At 48.8% G+C, this 17,500-nt stretch overlaps 1 protein-coding gene across 35 annotated transcripts in view; it reads left to right on the top strand.

The window, feature by feature from the left end:
* TCF7L2 (transcription factor 7 like 2) overlaps window positions 1-17,500 on the top strand; it is a 190,580-nt gene that overhangs the window by 152,623 nt on the left and 20,457 nt on the right. For 29 of the 35 annotated variants that reach the window (XM_081823493.1, XM_081823499.1, XM_081823498.1 and 26 more), the window contains 3 exons: window positions 12,826-12,958; window positions 15,200-15,302; window positions 17,264-17,350. In XM_081823493.1, coding sequence (XP_081679619.1) covers window positions 12,826-12,958; window positions 15,200-15,302; window positions 17,264-17,350 — 323 coding nt within the window. The remainder of the gene's footprint in view (window positions 1-12,825; window positions 12,959-15,199; window positions 15,303-17,263; window positions 17,351-17,500) is intronic. The other 6 variants (XM_081823494.1, XM_081823497.1, XM_081823510.1 and 3 more) reach the window with 1 other exon arrangement.

The raw sequence follows: 17,500 nt of genomic DNA, 5'->3' as shown, positions 1-17,500 counted from the left end.
GAGGAGGAGGTCTGTCTGGAATGTGTTGGCTCATCTTGCTGTTTCCATTTTCCTTGTCTTTTGAGAAAGCCAGAAAATACTGAGTCAAAGTTGCCCATCCTGTTTGCTGCACTTTATAAGTTATTGTTGCTGAATGATTGGGAGCTGTCCATCAGCGGGGAGGGAAACTTGCAGTTTACTTAAGAAATTGCATGTGGGACAAAGGCAGCTGGTGGAGTGCGGTGGTCCGCGTGAATGGAGGGAGGGGAGGCAATTAGGAACTGTGTGGTTGGGGCTTTTTACTTGTCAAACTGGAGGCTCATTGCTTTTGTTACCGCCATGGAAAGGGAAATGGCAGGGTTTTGTTTTGGTACTAAGGACCTTAAAGATTGCTGCCTGACACTTACACAGGAAGGCCGGCTAAGTCTAGAAAGAGGGGCCACAGAGCAGCATTTTTAAAAAGAAGAAAAGAAAATTAAGAATTCTCACTTTTTGTTATCTTTAAGCCCTTCCAGCCTTTGTTTTTGTTTTTGTTTTGTTTTGTTTTTCTTTTGGGCGGGGAGGTGGGGTGGGGTGGAGTGAGGGTTATTAACTCGTCTGGTGTATTAAAGACCAACGTCATGAAAAGGGTCCTATAAACAGCCGGGCGGTCGGGTCGGTAAATTAAAAACATCTCCTCGATGTTAGGTGTCCTGCCGCCAGAAGAAGCCAAATCTTTGCCACTGGTCTTGCTTCAAGCAAGACAGATCCAGGATCCCATGTGGCAGCAGGGGGGTTTTCTTACCTGCATGCAAATCGGAGTTGTGTGTTTGCTTTTGAACAGGGTGAAATTATTTAACACTTGGGGTGGGAGAGCACCCGAAAGGCTCGTTTGGTCCTCTGCAAGTTTCTTCTATCTTTAACCCCTCCTGGAGTAGCCGCCCTCCCTCACTCCCCTCCTTCGTGTAAAAGAGGACGATTTCAGGCCTGTGATGTCTGAGTCTCTCAACTCCAATTAAGTTACACCCACACCAATGTACCCGGCCCTGGATCCTATGAGAGCCCCAGGAAAAGTAAGTCGGGTTCGTGGGATTTAGGGCTAGCCTTTTGCATTCCTTTGCCTTCTCTTTTCTCTGTCTGTCTGTCTCTGTCTGTCTCTCTGTCTCTGTCTCTCTTTCTCTCTCTCATTCTGGGGAAAGCTCACAAAACTCAGCAGTCAAAAAGCAAGTGACTGCTAGAATACCAGGAAACACAGGCAGCTATGTTCTTCTGCTTCCAGAGAGGTCAGTTGAAAATCTTTCCAGCACAGTCTTTTACTCTAGAAGGAAAAGAGGGGTGTGTGTGTGTGTTTGGCAGACAAGGCCCTACCAAGTGTCACTCCCGTGTCACTGTGACAAGAAAATATACTTTCCCCCCTCCCTCCTCCTCTCGCAATGCAGCCCTCTCTCGAAGAAATTTGTTTTGAGGGATTTGACAGTCTTGCCAATAAAGTGCCTGCCTACTGCATTGGGTTGATCATTTTCCTTCATGGCTGACCGTAATTTCTTAGCTACTCTTAGCGGTAGCTCTGTCCCCTTTCCCCGCTGCCCAAGGTAACGGGTGAGGGAGGGGGACTTCGCTTAGGTGCCCTGAGCTGGCTGGGGAACATGGGCCTTCCCCCTTCCTTCATGGATTTTGTAGTGGTGAAGATTAGAAACTAGAAGGAGGTGTTTTGTTTTTTTTTTTCTAATTAAGAATTTTAAAAAAAATTCCATTTGCAACCAGTTGAACTAGATTATTAGGTTTCTTTTTGCTTTTTTTTTTTTCCTCTATTTTGGTTTTGGTTTTTGAGGGATGATGTGTGTGCAGGGGGACTAATTAACAAAACAATGATGGGCAACTGTGAGTGAGAACTCAGAGCATTTTGAGTCAAACCCGGGCAGAAATTTGGAGCCTTCTCTCTCTTTCAAGATGCTTTTTTCCAGCTCTTTAAGTGAAAGGCATAAAGGGAGGGGAAGCTGGGAGGAAGAAGAAAAGTGAGAAAAGCAGTCAGGGAGGAGGAAAAAAGCTGGCCCAGTCCCATCTTGAAGGTGCAGAGAAAGTTTTTTGTGAGGTGGAGAGAAAGAAGACCAAAGCTAGTATGTACCCTAGGGATACAGTTTTAGTGGGGATGGAAGATTTGAGTGGGAAAGGAGGCCCAGTGGCCTCCGGGCTCTCTCTTTTCCAGCAGTTGGGCGGTTGGCACCTCAATTTGAATTGCTGGGTGAGTAGTGGGGTGTGTGTGTGTGTGTGTGTGTGTGTGTGTGTGTGTGTGTGTGTGTTCGTGTCCTTGCTTATGGTCTTGACCATTAAACCTCCGTGCTTTTTTTTTTTTTTTTTTTTTTAAATTCAGACGATGGGAAAGGGAAAACAAAACCAAGAATAAATGGTCAACTCAAGCTGTGTCCTTTCCCTATGTACTTTCCATAGCAGTGTTTTGGGAAGTTGGGGAGAAAGGGTTAAAAAAAAAAAAAAGATCAGGAGGAGAGAAAGCTTGACTTTCATCACAGTCCTTAAGCTATATAACAGTGCTGAACCTGCACAGCTGGCTCCCCAAGTTCCAGGAAGCTGGGGATCCGGAAAGGGGTGGTGGGGTGGAGGATTTCTTTTAACAAATAAATTTTTCTCCTTCACCCACCAGGGTGGGCTCCACTGGAAGAAAGAGAAGGGAGAGTGACGTTGCCTCAGAGAGGAGCATACTTTCAGAGCTTGAGACGGCCGAGCATTCAGGCTCTGACAGTAGCAGGGCTTCTGTAAACTGTATGTTTTGGTTTCATATTTAATGCGAACTTCCTGTTGCTCTGTCTTGAGCTGTATTTATTTTCCATCTCAAATTTAGATGCCGGCCTTTTAGGGCTACCGTCTTGCCCGCGGTGTCTGTATTTTCAAAAACTTAAACAGAAAACGTGCTCCTGGGAAACCTGAGCAGGAGACCCATGACAGCCCATTGTGGTGTTAATGATTAGGAAGAAGGTCCTTTTGCAACACCAGTTTGGGGCTTAGGTTACACTCTGCTCTGTTCAACTGTTGGGTCAGATCCTTTGCCACAGCTCTCAGGGCATTCTCGAATTTGGAGGCGATTCCTAGGATTACTTTTATTACTGTCTTTTGTTGTGGAGTGGCCAAGCACAGAAACCTTTGCCATGGTCAGTCAGCTCTTAGATCTGATTTTGGGAGGGGGAGGGAGAAAAAAAATGCAATCTACAACAGCCTGTAGGAGTCCTTATGTTTTCAAAATCAGGGATTAAATCCTATATGTCCTGTTAAAACACAGAGTGGTGAATACTTCCCTGGTAGAGCATGAAGCGGTGACCGACGTATGGCTTGGTCTTCCTTTCTGGTCGTGTGCAACTTTTCTAATTCAGTCCACGATTGTGTGAACTGTCCAGAATCGTGGGGAAAGACAGTGCAGGCTGACGCTGCCAACGTCTAAGTTGTGTTGCCGTAAATTGCCCAGCCTAGCCTAGCCTCCCTTTCCGAGATTCCTGAAAGGTTCCAGAGCTTTGTTTACTCAAATTACTTGGGTTACTTAATAGCAGTCCTGCTCCTTTGGTGGCCGCTAACCCTCCATTCTTGATGTCTCATGAGAAGGGAGTTGTTTGAAAGGGTGAATTCCCGACTCCAATGACACAGATATTATGATCTTTGTATTGTCACAACAGGCTGCTGCGTCGGCATTTTCTGGAAGCAACAGAGCCTGCAACCTTATATTCTTAGGGAAACCTCCCTTTTGTGGTTTGGGGTTGGTGGGGGGCCTGGCTGAGCTGTGTAATGGAATTCTTTCCTTCTGCAACATTTCAGAATGTGATGAAATCTTGCCGTGCCCTCCAGATTACATACTTCTGCACACGTTTGAAGATTTTTTTTTTTTTTTTTTTAAATTGGACTTTGCCTGGGTCATTCCCTAGTTACGTTAAACTTCTAACTCGACAGCTTGCTTTGAGAGGGGGTCGCATCCTTTTCACGTGTTTCATTTATGGGGATTGTAGATGTCCTTTAAAGGATGCCCATGTTTGGGACACTAACAGGGCAGCAGAGAACAGAACAATGCAGCACCACCTTTGCATCCGTCATTGCCGAATTCCTGCTGAATCCAGGGTTTGGGGACAGGAAAACGTTCATCCCTCCTCTCTGTGTACCTGCTCTTTTCTAGGGAGGAATTCACCTGCTCTCTGAAGGAAACAGCTGTTTCACAGAGCACTTATCAGCCTCCACGTAGCCGGCATGAATTTCAAATACAGTACTGTCTAGATTCGAAAGTTAGGCACAGGGTATATTAGAAAAACAAAAGACATTTTTGTACAGCTGGTCATTGTAAATAAATTAGAAGGGTGGTATCAGGTTTTGTTAACTACTTTCTTGAAATCCCCAGGATGTAATAACCATTATGTACTTAAAATTTACTCTAAATCAAAATTGGTGATGCCCTTCCCATTATATTCAGGAATCCCCAGATTTGGGGTTGTTGGGGGTTTTTTTGGGGGGGGCGTAGCCTGGAAATCATTATTATTTTTTTTTAAGTTGTTTTGAATGTGAGCTTTTGGATTTCTTCATTTGGAATAGGTTAGTTTTATTCCTGGCTCTGTTTTGAAAATCTGCTCTCCTAGAAACAGCTGTACCCTCCTACCCAATTCTCAAACATTCTCTGCAAACGTGGGACACTCAACAAGATTGATTATGCTAACACTAATCATTTAATACCCAAGTAGTAGAGAAATATCTTGCGGGAGAGTGGAGGTTGCGAACTACCAGGAAATTACTTCGGGCTGAAGTGGTTCGTTCTTCATCTCTGAGACCCGGTGGAGGATTAGGACAGTTAGAGGACCCCGTTGTGCCTGCTGCACCACCCCACCCCCCCGCCCCCACCTCCGCCCTGCTGTAGCAGGTTCCTGGAGGGACACAGGCAGGAAGAAAATCCTGGGAACTCACTGGTCAGGGGCCAGCCTGGACTGGGCGGGCCAAGACTTAAGCTTGCAAGTGCTTTAAAGGTTAGTTGGGGGAAGCACAATGGGATGCTTTCTTTTTATTGGGAAATAAATGAGAATGAGTGGAAATAAATTATGTTTAATGAACTTAACTGGAAGTAATTGTTCAAGAGCCTGTGAAAGCGCAGCGTTGCTGGGTCGGCCCTTGGCTCTTACAAAGCCAGGCAGCTGGAGCACATCTTTATTTTCCAGGTTAAAATGTTCCCCTTCGTGTGCCCACTCCCCCACCCTGACACCTCCAGCCCCACTCCCAACCTTCCCCTCCTCCTTTTTGGGGATTAAGAAAAGGTCATTAAGAGAGAATTTGGCCCCCTAGACCCTGAATGCTTGGCAGTCTCTTTGGTGTGTTACCAGCTGGGTGGTTATATTATGGAAGGGACGGGGTTGGGTGGGGGGGGGGGGAGATGAGGGCTTAGGATGGTTTGAGTTAGTTCTATGTATATGCATATGTGTGAGAGAATTTGGATGAAAATTGACTGCACATTTATTCTCTCTCTGCCTGCCCTATTCAATCATTTCCCCGCACGAAGAATTTTAATGCTTGTGTGAGTATATGAGAAACTATGAGTCGGCAGAATTTTGTAGAAAGCAGGGAGCATCTCTCTTCCTCTTGCTGTCCAAGTGGATTTGATTCTGGGGTTGGGGGAGGCGTCCGGCCATCAAGAGTTTACCAGACAAACAGGCAGCACCCTGAGCGTCAGGCCCCCTCAGGTTCCAGAAGGTGTAATTTTGCAGCCTTGTGGGTGGGCCCGGGCATCCCCAGCAGCGCGGCCAGGTGAGACCCTTGCAGCCTGGGTCTTTCTTTTCTGCAGCTCGCAGGCAGCCCTCCTTTTTCTTAACCACCTCCTTTCTCCAAGCAAAACTCGAACCCTGTGAAGCCTTCTGTCTTCCTTATTATTTTCAGCACCAGTGTTGTTGCTATCCGTATAAGCCTTGTCCAGGGAAACGACGTGCCCTTAGCTGGGAGCAGGCCCTGTGGGAGAAGCAGCCTTAGACCACGAGTGGGCTCTGGGCGCTGCGCTGGATGGGTCCTGGCTGGCTGGGCTTCCAGAGCTGTGGGGGGAGAGGGGCAGAGTAAAATGTTTGCAGAAGCCCATCTGGCCGAGGGTGGGAGCCCGCCCGCCACCGTTCCCCGCTGTGGGTGCAGGAGCTTGGCAAGATGCAATCGCGACATGTTCGCTGGGTAAGTTGGGGCCCATGCATGCAGGCCTGCATCCAGGCTGCCGTGTGCGTCTCCTGACATCACTCCCGCGGCTGCAGTCGGTGCTCCTTGTTGGGGGAATGGGTGGTCGAGGCAGGAGGGCTAGCTTCGCTGACCATTCCACCACTCTCTGGTCCATTGCCTGAAAAAACAGGACTAGTTGAGTCACAGAGAGTTGTTGCTGAGTAAGGAACAGCCCCTCCTTCACCTCCACCCCCTCTCCAGCGGCAATGACGTGCGACATCATTCATGTTTCGCCAGTCGCCATTGGCCTTGGTGTAGCCGTAGTCAGCGGCATCCTGCAAAACGCATGGAGATGAGCTCTAAACCCATTTTTTAATGTAAACCGGGAATCCACAGTGTCCCTTCCTGATGCAGATTTCAGCCCCTGGGAGGGCTGGGGAACCTAAGACCACTGAAGACCTTCCAGGTCCGCCCTGGGGAGGGGAGAAGGCTGACAAATGCCCCTCTGTGCTGCTTTTGTCTTATTGTGCCGGGCTCCTCAAGGCACTTTCTGGCCCCATTTTTCTTCTGCAGAAAAGGAGAGCAATAGGGGAGTATTGAAGAGGAGGGCCGGCGGAGAGGCCGGGGCCAGCAATGGCTCTATTTGTTTTCAACATCTTCTGATTAATAGGTTGCGAGGTGAATGGCAAGCTTTCATTCCCTTTGGGTTCCCCACAGTTACAGAAGGTTGAGGGGTCGGGGTTAGAGGAGGGGTAGCAGGGAGATCTAGAAGTGCCTGAATCAATCTTTCATTTGCCAGGTTCCAAATCACGAGCAGCGTTCGGACGGGTGTGTGGGCGCTTGACGATGAGGGTGGCACAGCCAAGTTGCAGAACACTGTTGCTTAAGGGTTCTCCAGAGGTCAGAGGTCAGCCACCGGGGCGCCCCCTCCCCATTCCCCCCACTGTAGTTGGATGAATACTTTGGGTGGAAAGGCTTTGTGTGCTTTGAGGGCTGCTAAAGGACTTTTTTTTTTTTTTTTTTTTTTAAATCATTTAACTATTCAGTGCTCAAAACCCATAGAGCATAATGACCAGAACTGGGGAAGACTGCTCCGGGTAGCAGCCATGTCTCCAGGTAGAAAGCAGAAAGCCCTAATGATCTGCGGTCCGATGAGGATTTTTGTTCCCTTTAAACAGATACTGTTTACTTCATTTAATGGGTTCGGGGTTTTTTTAGCTGACTTTTTCTTAGTTTCTTGTCAGCTGGAACTGACGGGGTGCATTATGTTTTTGTCACCAGAACCCTGCTGGGCCCTGATACTGCGTGTGTCTCTCTCTTTGAGGTGCAGAAGCATCCCATTAGATGTCTTTATCCCCCACCTCCCCTAATCAGCCACACGTTATAAAATCCCCTGCTAGAAGCACCTGGTGCCCTATGGCGGGCTGTTCTCGCTGAGGCAGGGAGCCCTGAGCTACTCCTAACTTGGGACCTGGGAGGGGGGCAGCAGGGAACACTGTTTGCTGAAGCTGGTCTAGGTTCCAGGGGCTGGTAGGTGGGAGTGTGAGGAACAGATCCCTTTGTGAGTCCTGAAGCATCTCTGTCCAGTTGGGAAGCTTGGCGCAGGCTAAGCTCGGGGTGCAGCTCACCACGCCAGCGCGGCAGTGAACCCCCCATCCCAGCATCAGTCTCTGCAGGCACCATGGGCTGGTGCCGTCGGGCAGGTGAGCGTGAAGCCCTGGAAACGCCGCCTTCCCAAGGCCTGGGACCTGGGCCACCTACTGTGTGGAACTAAAGAAGTGCCAGCTACATATAGGTGCGCTGTGAGGACCTAATAAAGTACGTCCCACCCAGCTGCACGGCAGGTTCAGTGGTAAGGCTGCATTCAAAGGCGGCAGTGGTGAGCTGTGCTGGGGTTGACTGCAGAGCTTCGGGACCAGCAGCTGGTCAGGGCTCCTGTCTCCTGTTCTCCCCTCGGATCATCTAAACAAAGGGTTCTAGGTGGCTCCAGGGGTGAGTGCCAGGTGCCAATGGCGTGGGTGTGTATGGGCAATGATAGCGAAACTCCCGGACCGTCTGTGCAATGTTTTATTCACGCCTGCTGCTTCTGTGCCTCGGAGAGTCCTAAGTTTCAGCCTGTTCCTGAAAGGGTTAGATACAGGTAACTGGGCTCTCCATGCAACTCTCCCGACCTTGAACGTTGGTTAGCTGTCACTGGAGGTGATGATTTTGCACCCCCTAGGCAGTTTTGAAGACCTACTTAATATTTAGATAAGGTAGTTACCTAAAAGGTACCTGGTTCCGTGTTGCAGTTGTTTGCCTTGAATAGTGGACTCTTGTCTATAAAAAGATAAAAGGAGGAGAGAGGCATATTTCCGGCTATTATCCCACCAGCATAGATTATTGCTTTCATTTAGATTCCCTGGATCATTTCTGGACGGTTGTCTGTGTCCTTCCCCCAGGAAAGATACTTTTCACCGTTGACTTTTCTTAGGGTGGTAACAGTTTTGAACACAATCCTTAAAGACCTCTTTAAAGAAGTGGGCACCGATCGGAGGGAAGGGGAAAGTCTAAGGGGCATTTCCTATTTGGGTTGGTTGGTGTTTCACTTATATGAACTCCTACTTCAAGGCCCTCACCCTGATTCTGGAAGGCCCTTGGTCATCTCTAGCTCTTCTTATTTAAACTTAGAACTCTTCTGTAGGCTTTCTTATTTGCTAGCATGAGAAAGTGATGGTTTTTCTCAAAATAGATAAAAAATATATATATTTGGTAATTAAATATCACATTTTTCAGAAGCGCATGTACTGGAGGAAGGGTGGCCACAAAACTTCCATACACTCTTGCCCTATAATAAACATCTTGCCTTTGAATTAAGGAATGCAGTCTGTGGATGTATGTCCCCTCTGGGAATTTCATTAGAACATACTAGAGGGGTGGCCAACCCCACCTTCCTCATTAGTACTCATTGGACAGTATTTTTCACAGCTTTTTTGTATTGCATGGGTAGCTCTGTGCCAAGCCCAGCGTTGAGCCTTAATTTTCACAACGATGCGCTGAGGTTGACCCCCATTCTCATCTGGAGTTTGCAGAGACAGGACGAAACTCCTGAGACAGGTTGCACAGCTAGGCGGGTCAAGTAGAATTTCAATCTGGGTCTTCCTTGCATTCATAGCCTTCACTCTTGGTCACTGTGTATACACCCTGGGGCTCTAAAACCATTTTTAAGGCACTGTACTTATAAAGTATAAGACTGACTGGTTTCTGAAGGTCTGTCCAGCTTTGTTCTATGATTCTGAGTAGACTCCATGTTAGTGGAGTGAATCCATGAGACTGTGAGATCTCTTCCTCTAATGATTGCAGTTGCAGTTCAGTGGTTCTTTGGCAGCTTATGAGCCTCACCACTGCCATAGGCTGGACGTGACGGGATAGACAGTTCTAGAAGACACAGTCTTTGTCCTTAAGGAACTTAGCTACAGTGGGACCAAGAAAGGTACATACGTGACTCCAGCCTGGATATGATGGGACATAGAAAGAAGGGACTGTGGGGTCCTCAGGCTGGAGAGATGGGGCATTGTCACGAAGAACATCCTCCCATGCACAGTGGCAGCACGGGTACGTGCAGGTCGTATGGGAATCGCGACTGGACCCTGGTCTCTGCAGGGACGACTGCGTTCCTTTCCCCTGCTTGCTTGGGAACCGGTCAGCCTGGAGAGACGTGTGGTTTCCTAGGGACCTGCCTGGCATACGGTCATGATCAGAAGGGAGAACCATGTCCCAATAGGGTTGCCATTTTCCCCCTTCTTAAGCTGGGCAGCAGTGGCTTCGAAACCACCCCCTTCCATGTTGTAGAGTCCAGCTGGACCAGAAAAAAAACCTGTTGGCTAGACTCAGGTGTGCAAAATAACATGAAGGTGATGGTGTCCAACTCTTGTCAGAATGAGCTTCATGCATGTTTGTAAGAGGAAGAGGGAAAATTAACTTTTTTAAATCCTATGCCCGGCGAGCCCCACTGTTGCACAAATTCTATCTTCATCCTTCGCTAGACAAGTAGAGAAAGGTTTTCCCCGCATTTCCTGTTAGTCCTGCTTGGAAGGCAGCCATGGAATTTGTGCTTCTGAACTGTAGACGGAACTCTGCCTTCGGACAGCTTCTCCCAAACGCTAAAATAATAAGTAAGAATAGTAAACCACCAGTCCTGTGTTTACCATGTGGTAGGTTCTGTGCTAAGCTCTTCCCATGGATTTTCTTGAGAACTAGGATTTGTGATTCGTGTTTGGACCCGGGCCTCTTACCCTTTGTGCTTGTCTGCGCCCATGTGGTTCTCTAGTCTGGGAGTCATGGCTAAACAGACAGAGCTACCGTCTCTGGCACTCAGTAGGCTGACTCAAGATGCCTGGGTCCTGAGCCCAGACCCACTGAGTCAGGTTCCTGCTGAGAGATTTCCTAGGCTCAGGCATCCAGATTTGGGACAAGCATCCTGAGAGAAGCTTGACTCAGCTGGAGCTGAGAATTGTAGGCTCCGCTGCCCACTGCCCAGCCCTTCTACCCCCATCCTTTGCTTCCTTCCATTGTTTATGGTGGTCCTGTTCCCCAGCAGCCCTTCAGCCTCTGAGTGATGGTCTTCCCTGCTTTGGGTTATCGGTGGCTATTCCTACCCATCTCATCGTTTTTCCACCCTCACTGTGAACTGTCTGGAACTGGTCCGCCTTCTTTCATTTCCACAGGTGTGTATCTTTCCAACCAAACAAAAAAACTTCTGGAAGGTGGCAGTCCTTTTCCTCTCCTCTTGGTGGCCTTCGCTCTTCTGACTGGGCCTGTCCCTTCCTCTCCCTACCTCTCCTTTTTTTTCCCCCTCTCCACCCCGGCGTGCAGTAAGAGTTCATTTGTTGGTTACTTTTCAATACAGAAATGTTCCCCCCAAAGAATCCTCAGTACGTGTCCATAAGATGCTGGCCCTGGCCTTGAGGCAGTATTCCTTCACTCTGCTGGCTTTGGCCTTGTCCAGACCTTCAGGGCTGCTAGGGAGGTGTGACCAAAGCTCCCTTGGCTTTGGCGCTTTTCATTTCAGTGCTTTGATTGCAAACTGGTAATTCACAACATAAGGCTCTTTGAGCAACTAGCTAGCCTTCTCTGAAAGTGTCCAGTTGTTTATGAGCATCGTTAAACCAGGCTGTTGCAAGTGTTGACTTCTTTTTCTGTAGTTTTTTCTGGAGCATATAGAGGAAGGCCGTATTTTACGTTCCAAACATGCTCATGAAAGTTAGAAGCCCCTTTTCGAGATGCCTTCCCCACAATTAACTGGGGGTGAGAAATGCTCTTTGTATATTATACCCCTTCCTTACTCATTTAAAAAAAAAAAAAAAGAAGAAGAAAAACGCAAAGCAAAACTAAGTGCTCGGTGGTCCCTGAACTCGAGAGGCACTAGTGGGCAGCACTGAAACCTCTCTTCTTTCCTTGTAATGCAATTCCTTTTCCTTGATGTTAATGCAAGTTGTGCCTTCCTAAAAGTAATAAAAGGAAATGAAGACACGTTCTGAAATGAAACTTGACTCTAATCCATTCATCATCTAATACTAGCCTCTTTATCTTTGCTGGTACCTAATCTGGTTAAATGTCCCTGTTGTAGGATTTTAGTGAAAATCCTCTATGGGGAATACGGTTTTTTTGCAATTGGATTACTCTCAGTAAATGGCCCAGTAGTTCGCTTGTTTCAGCTTCATTTTTTTCTCTGTGGTCTTGCTGGGCTAAGTTACAGCACAGCATAGTGGAGGGGGGTGGGGTGGGCTGAGAGGGGGCGGGTGGGGGAAGAGGAGAAGAATTTGGGAAGGTCTGGTCATGGCAACTAGAAAAAACCTTCAAAATGCTTTTTTTCTTTTTTTCCTGCTCTTTCTACCTATCCACCGTTCCTGAACATGAAAATGCTTGTACTTTGTTTGCTAGAACTGCCCGTTTCTAAACTGCACCCCTTTTATTAACCCAATTTATCATCATCCAGTTAATTTATTAGCATTCCCCCATGACTTGCTAATGAATCAGGGCTGCTGTAATCTGCATAAAATATGCAGGTGCTTGCCTGGCAGTTGAGGGCCTTCACACTCCCAACCAGACCAGGAGTGGAGTTTTTCATCTGTGCTGCCTGCGAAGGGTCATAGCAGGCCCGCTGGTTCCCAGGGGCAGGGAGCAGTTAGGAGCCGGGGGTGGGGGATAGGGAGGCTGGGTGGGTGGGACTCGGGCCCTGCCGCGTTTCTTGTAAGGGAAGGTGTTCCCAGCCTGTTCCCGGGGAAGTCTGCTTGCCTCCTGAAGGTCCCTCCGGTGGAGCCCTGGGGTCAGGGATTCCCCCCCAACATGCAGGAATGCAGTAGGCCTGGTAGATTGAAGTCCCCACGTCCGATTTACCTGCGATTTACCTGCCGGATGGAAAAGCGCAGTCGGGCTCCATGATGGGGTGGTGGTGGAGGAGGTATTTTTAAAGCCGGGCTCCGTAGGGAGGTAGAAACGGAAGTGTGCCTACCCAGGGAACGGTCTTCACAAATATCTGGTGTTTTTAATGCATGGGTGGGGGCCGGGGCTGCGGGTGGAATGGAGCGCATCTTACAGAACCCGGGCGGGAGGATGTGGCCCCGGGAGCCCCGGGAGGCCCGGGTCCTGGGTTCGGAAGTCTCGGGCTGCCAGGAGCCAGCTTGATGGTGTCCTTCTCGGTTTCTCTCCCACCCACAGTCGAACAAAGTGCCAGTCGTGCAGCATCCTCACCATGTTCACCCTCTCACGCCGCTCATCACGTACAGCAATGAGCACTTCACCCCGGGAAACCCACCTCCACACTTACCAGCTGACGTAGACCCCAAAACAGGTAGGCCGAGCGCTTGGTGCCAAGAGCGCATGCCGGGTCTGGGGCCACCTGACCTGCTGGGATTTGGGGTGGGCTGCGGGCAACGGTGGAGGGACTCCTGTTCCTCTCGGGGGTGTTGAGAAGTTCCTAGGGGAGGCCAGAGACTGGTGAAGGAGTAGCTTCCTCTGTCCTTAGAAGCCCAGGGGTAGCACTAACAATCTTTCTAGAGCTCTGAATACCCCCAGAAGGGCTGGCTACGAATCCCACACCGTTTTTCGGGGGTAGCTTATAACTAACTCCAAGAGCCACAGACAGGCTTGGAGGCATCTCGTGGCCTCCTTCTCAGCAACTTGGGAATACAGGAGGAGCCCTACGAGCATGGCTCCCCAAAGCCCTGGTTCCCTTAGCGGCTGAGGGACTCCAGTCACTTGATGATGACTTCTTGGTGCCACATCACTGGGTCCCGCGTCGTCTTTGCTGATTTATGCGGGTTCCTCTTCTCCTACAGTATCCTGGGTATCACCAAGCCCATTATACAGATGTGAAAAACAAGTCCATTGTGGAACAGCCAGTAGGGTCTCAGGCGGAAGGTGCCACGTCATCCTTCAGCCTTTACGCTTTTCCTCTCCCTTCCATCCCATGTACCCATTGACTGCTTTTTCCCCAAAGAGGGAAAGAGAGGGCAGGGTTACTTGTAACCCTCCCTGTAACAAGATTTCAAACAAGCAGCCGGCCACAGCTCCTAGTGGGATGGTCATGGGAGAACAGCTAAGGGCAGGACAGGCCCGGGCTGTACACTGACTGTGGTCTCTCTAACCAGCTAGTTAATTAGAAGGATGAGTTTTCAGTGGCTATTCCGTGTCACTTCATCAGATGGGATTGCTTGGTGTTGAGCTGAGGTAGATTGCCCGTTCATGCAGACTTCGCTGCCCCTGAATGAAGCCACACATGAGCTGGTTTTCGCCAGCCTCTGAGCCCCTTTTGTGCTCGTGGGGGACCCAGCCTGGTGCTTGGATGGCTGGAGGAGGCCGCCAGCCGGCCCCAGGCTCTGCGAGTGAATGGCAGCATCAACATCTCATTTAAATAACGGTAGTACAGGGAATAGCTTTTAAATGGTTATCGTAAAACATATGATTAACGTCTGCAGACTGTTTACTTTTCCTCTGCGAACATTCTTTCAAGTGTGCAAATGGCTTGGTGTAGGGTCCAAGACCAGCTAATCTGTTTGGTTTTTGTAATAGAGAGAAAGCAATGTCTGCATGAAAATGTCACCCAGGGAGACTTAACTTACAGATTAAAAGCTTCCTGAATGAATTAAAAAAAAAAAAATGGAATAGTTTTCATCCACAGACACGCAGCTCATTACCTCCAATACTGCGTTACTTCTGTAGTATTGTTGGTTTTCTTCCCAGTTCAGCTGCTTAGATCAGTTCCTCTGTGTCAGAATTGCTCCCAGCGCTCTTGCTTTGCTCAGGATTGAGTGCAGGATGTGCTCCTGTGGAGCAAGTGTGCGGTGGCGTGGCTCAGGCCTTCAGGATGTGCTCAGCTATGCCACGTGAACGTTCCCAGCTCTCAGGACGCAGCCGTCCCTGGTCAGCAGCTAGGGCTGCTTCTCCCAGCTGACTGCCTCCAGTGAAGTAGGTTCTAGACCCGAGCCCGCTGGTCTGCTCAGTTCAGATCCTACCCTGGAGAAGATGCCGTGGCTTGTGAGTTTCTGCCACAGCTCATCCTCAAAGCTGAGGTGGAGACATTCTAGAAGAGTTACCTTTTTTGAAAGAAGGCAAGAGTCCCCCTTCCAAAAGCCATAACTGAAAAGGCGTTATTAGAAACCTAGAGGAGGTGACTCTGGTGCAGGCAAGTCATCAGACTTAAAAGGAGTGGAGGCCCAAGCTGGGAGGGCAAAGAGAATGTACATGACTCGATCACCTACTGTGTGCCAAGCCCTTCAGGTTTTCCTTTAGTTTCAATAATCACACTGATCCCCTAAGGCAGAAATACCCAAGATGGTGTTTTCGGGGTCTGCGTTTACCCCGTGTACCCATCCACCTAGAAGGAGATAAACCTATTGGTCAAGGTAGGGCGGGGAGAGATGCTGAACGAAACTTACCCGCAACTCTTAACGGTCATAGTCCTGGAAAGAATGTCGAACTAGCTCTGCTCATAGAAGAGAGGTCTCCGTTCTCCTTTCCCTATTCCCAGCCCCTGGCATTTTCTCTTTCCTTCTCTCCTCCTTTGTACCTAAAATGCCGCTTCTTCCCCCAGGAATCCCACGGCCTCCGCACCCTCCAGATATATCTCCGTATTACCCACTGTCGCCCGGCACCGTAGGACAAATCCCCCATCCGCTAGGATGGTTAGTACCACAGTAAGGAGTTCCATTTTTTAATTCCCTTTTTGTTTCTTACATGGGCATGCTTATTATTTATCCTGTGTGTGTGTGTGTGTGTGCGCGCGCGCGCGTGTGCGTGCGCGAGTGTGTGTTTTGGAAGACAGGGTTGGGGAGGGAGGGCCGCAGGGGTACGTGGGGAAGATGCTCGCTGAGGTGCCCTGTGGGGAAGCAGGAGAGTCAGTAGCCCTTCAGATGGGCCATGGAGGAAAAAGGTTGTTGATACTTAGCATTCTGAACTCACAGTCCCCCAAGACTCTAGGTTTCTCTCTGTGAACAAAGGTGTCCTTCAGATACTTTGGGAACTGCAGAGGCTCTGAGGGTCATGGCTCTTCGGCTGGTGGCCGCCCAGACTGGAGTCCTGTCGTTGGTTTGAGGCGGCACGGGAGTGGGAACAGGCCTAACATCATTTTGAAATCCAGGGGTGAGACTGGGGGGTGATTCTCTCAGAAACCCCTACCCCCTCATCCCATCCTGAGGGTTATTGCCAAGGTTGGCAACAAGAGTGGCCGGGTCTGTCTGGTGAGACAGACAGTTTGCAACCAGCATCTCTCTGGATTCTTGGTTCACCTGATTATGAGGGGCGGGGGTGGGGCATCGGGTACCCCTGGGTGCCGGCCCGTGGGGCCTTCCTGAGTGTCCACCAAGGTTCCTGGCAGTGCGCGGGGCGTCAGGCTGCCTTTCACGATTTGTCTTCCTATCACCCAGCCTTGCTTTTATAGTACCGTCCATGAAGCTTCCTTGGACAGCTTGGAAAATGTGTGTTTCCGAGCCAGAGTAGAAGGGCCTTCACTGCATAACCATAGTGTGCACGAGTGTGTTTAGGCATGTAATATCCGTTTTGTGATTGTGTTCTTGTGTATGTAGTTCTCCGTGTTTACCAGTGATCTCTACTCTAAAAAAACGAGGACAGTTTGTTGTCTTAACAGGAATACGTCCTGGGTAAAACTCTGAAGTTTGGGTCTTGGGGAAGAAAGACACCCTTTCATTGCCTTAGAGAAGATAAGTTCTAGAGTAGTTCACCTAGTATTTCTGTCGTTGAACACACTCTACCCTGGGTTGTGAAAAATAGCTTGTATTCTGAAGTAGCTGTACATGGGTGTACTTCCTCTTGATTTTTTTTTTTCTCCTTCCTTTTGTTGGGGAGGGTAGAAGTGGACGTGAGCTTGTGTCCCATTTCTTCCTCAGAAAATGGGGCCGTTTTCCTCGAATAGTTCTCTGGCATCCCTTGCCCCGTTCAGCTGAGGGGGAGATATTGGAAGGCTAGATAAAAAGGAATAGCCAACTCAGACAACCCTCTGTCAGAAGAAGTTGTGTGTCTTTCATGAGGATGCTATTTTGCATGTTGCTGTATTTTTTAATTATTGTAATGAGGTGTGATTGTCTATTGGTTACCCACAATTCTTCTTGGGGACTCTCCCCCCCGGTAACTCTTGTCAACACTTGTTAATTTGACAAAAGGCTACAAATTAAGCTCTGTTAATTTAATGTTTTCTCACCGAGATCTAAATACCGAAAGAGGCCCAAAGCGTAACTGAAGTCCTTTGATTCACTGTACTTTATTTTGGTATAAATTTACATTCATTATTGTTTTCCTTTGGATGTGTAGCCCTCAATTAGTGTGATGGCTCCATTAAAGCAAGCGAGACTTCGCCTTTAATTATTACAACAAAACACCTAGTTTCAGCTTGGGGAGAGGGTCTCTATTGACATAAGCAGAGGTTATAAAATTTAATTAGCCATTCCTATCAGATTTATGGCATTCAAATTGTTCTGTGTTTCTTCCCTTTGATCCTTCCTGTACAATCCCCAAGATTTTTGTTCTGATCAAATGAGAATAAAGCTTACTGTGCAGAGAGAACTTTCCCTTTTTCTTCTTTTTCTTTTCCCCACCCCCACCCTTGTTTGCACTCTCTTACTTTGTACCCCCCTCTTTATAGGCAAGGCCAACCAGTGTACCCAATCACGACAGGAGGATTCCGCCACCCCTACCCCACAGCTCTGACCGTCAACGCTTCCATGTCCAGGTGAGTTCCAAGAACCGGGGCCTCCAATCAAGTCAGCCATGGGGGACTTCTCAGAAACTTCTCTAGATGGCTCCCAGGCCATCCAGGGGCCACTCCTTCATGTAGTCCTAATGGTCTAAGACCATTAGGTCTAAGGGCATTAGGCTTTAC

This window comes from Leptonychotes weddellii, chromosome 6, assembly GCF_054177405.1.
Source record: "Leptonychotes weddellii isolate Sample4059 chromosome 6, ASM5417740v2, whole genome shotgun sequence".
Lineage (NCBI taxonomy): Eukaryota > Metazoa > Chordata > Mammalia > Carnivora > Phocidae > Leptonychotes > Leptonychotes weddellii.
This window is presented reverse-complemented; position numbering and strand designations above follow the sequence as displayed.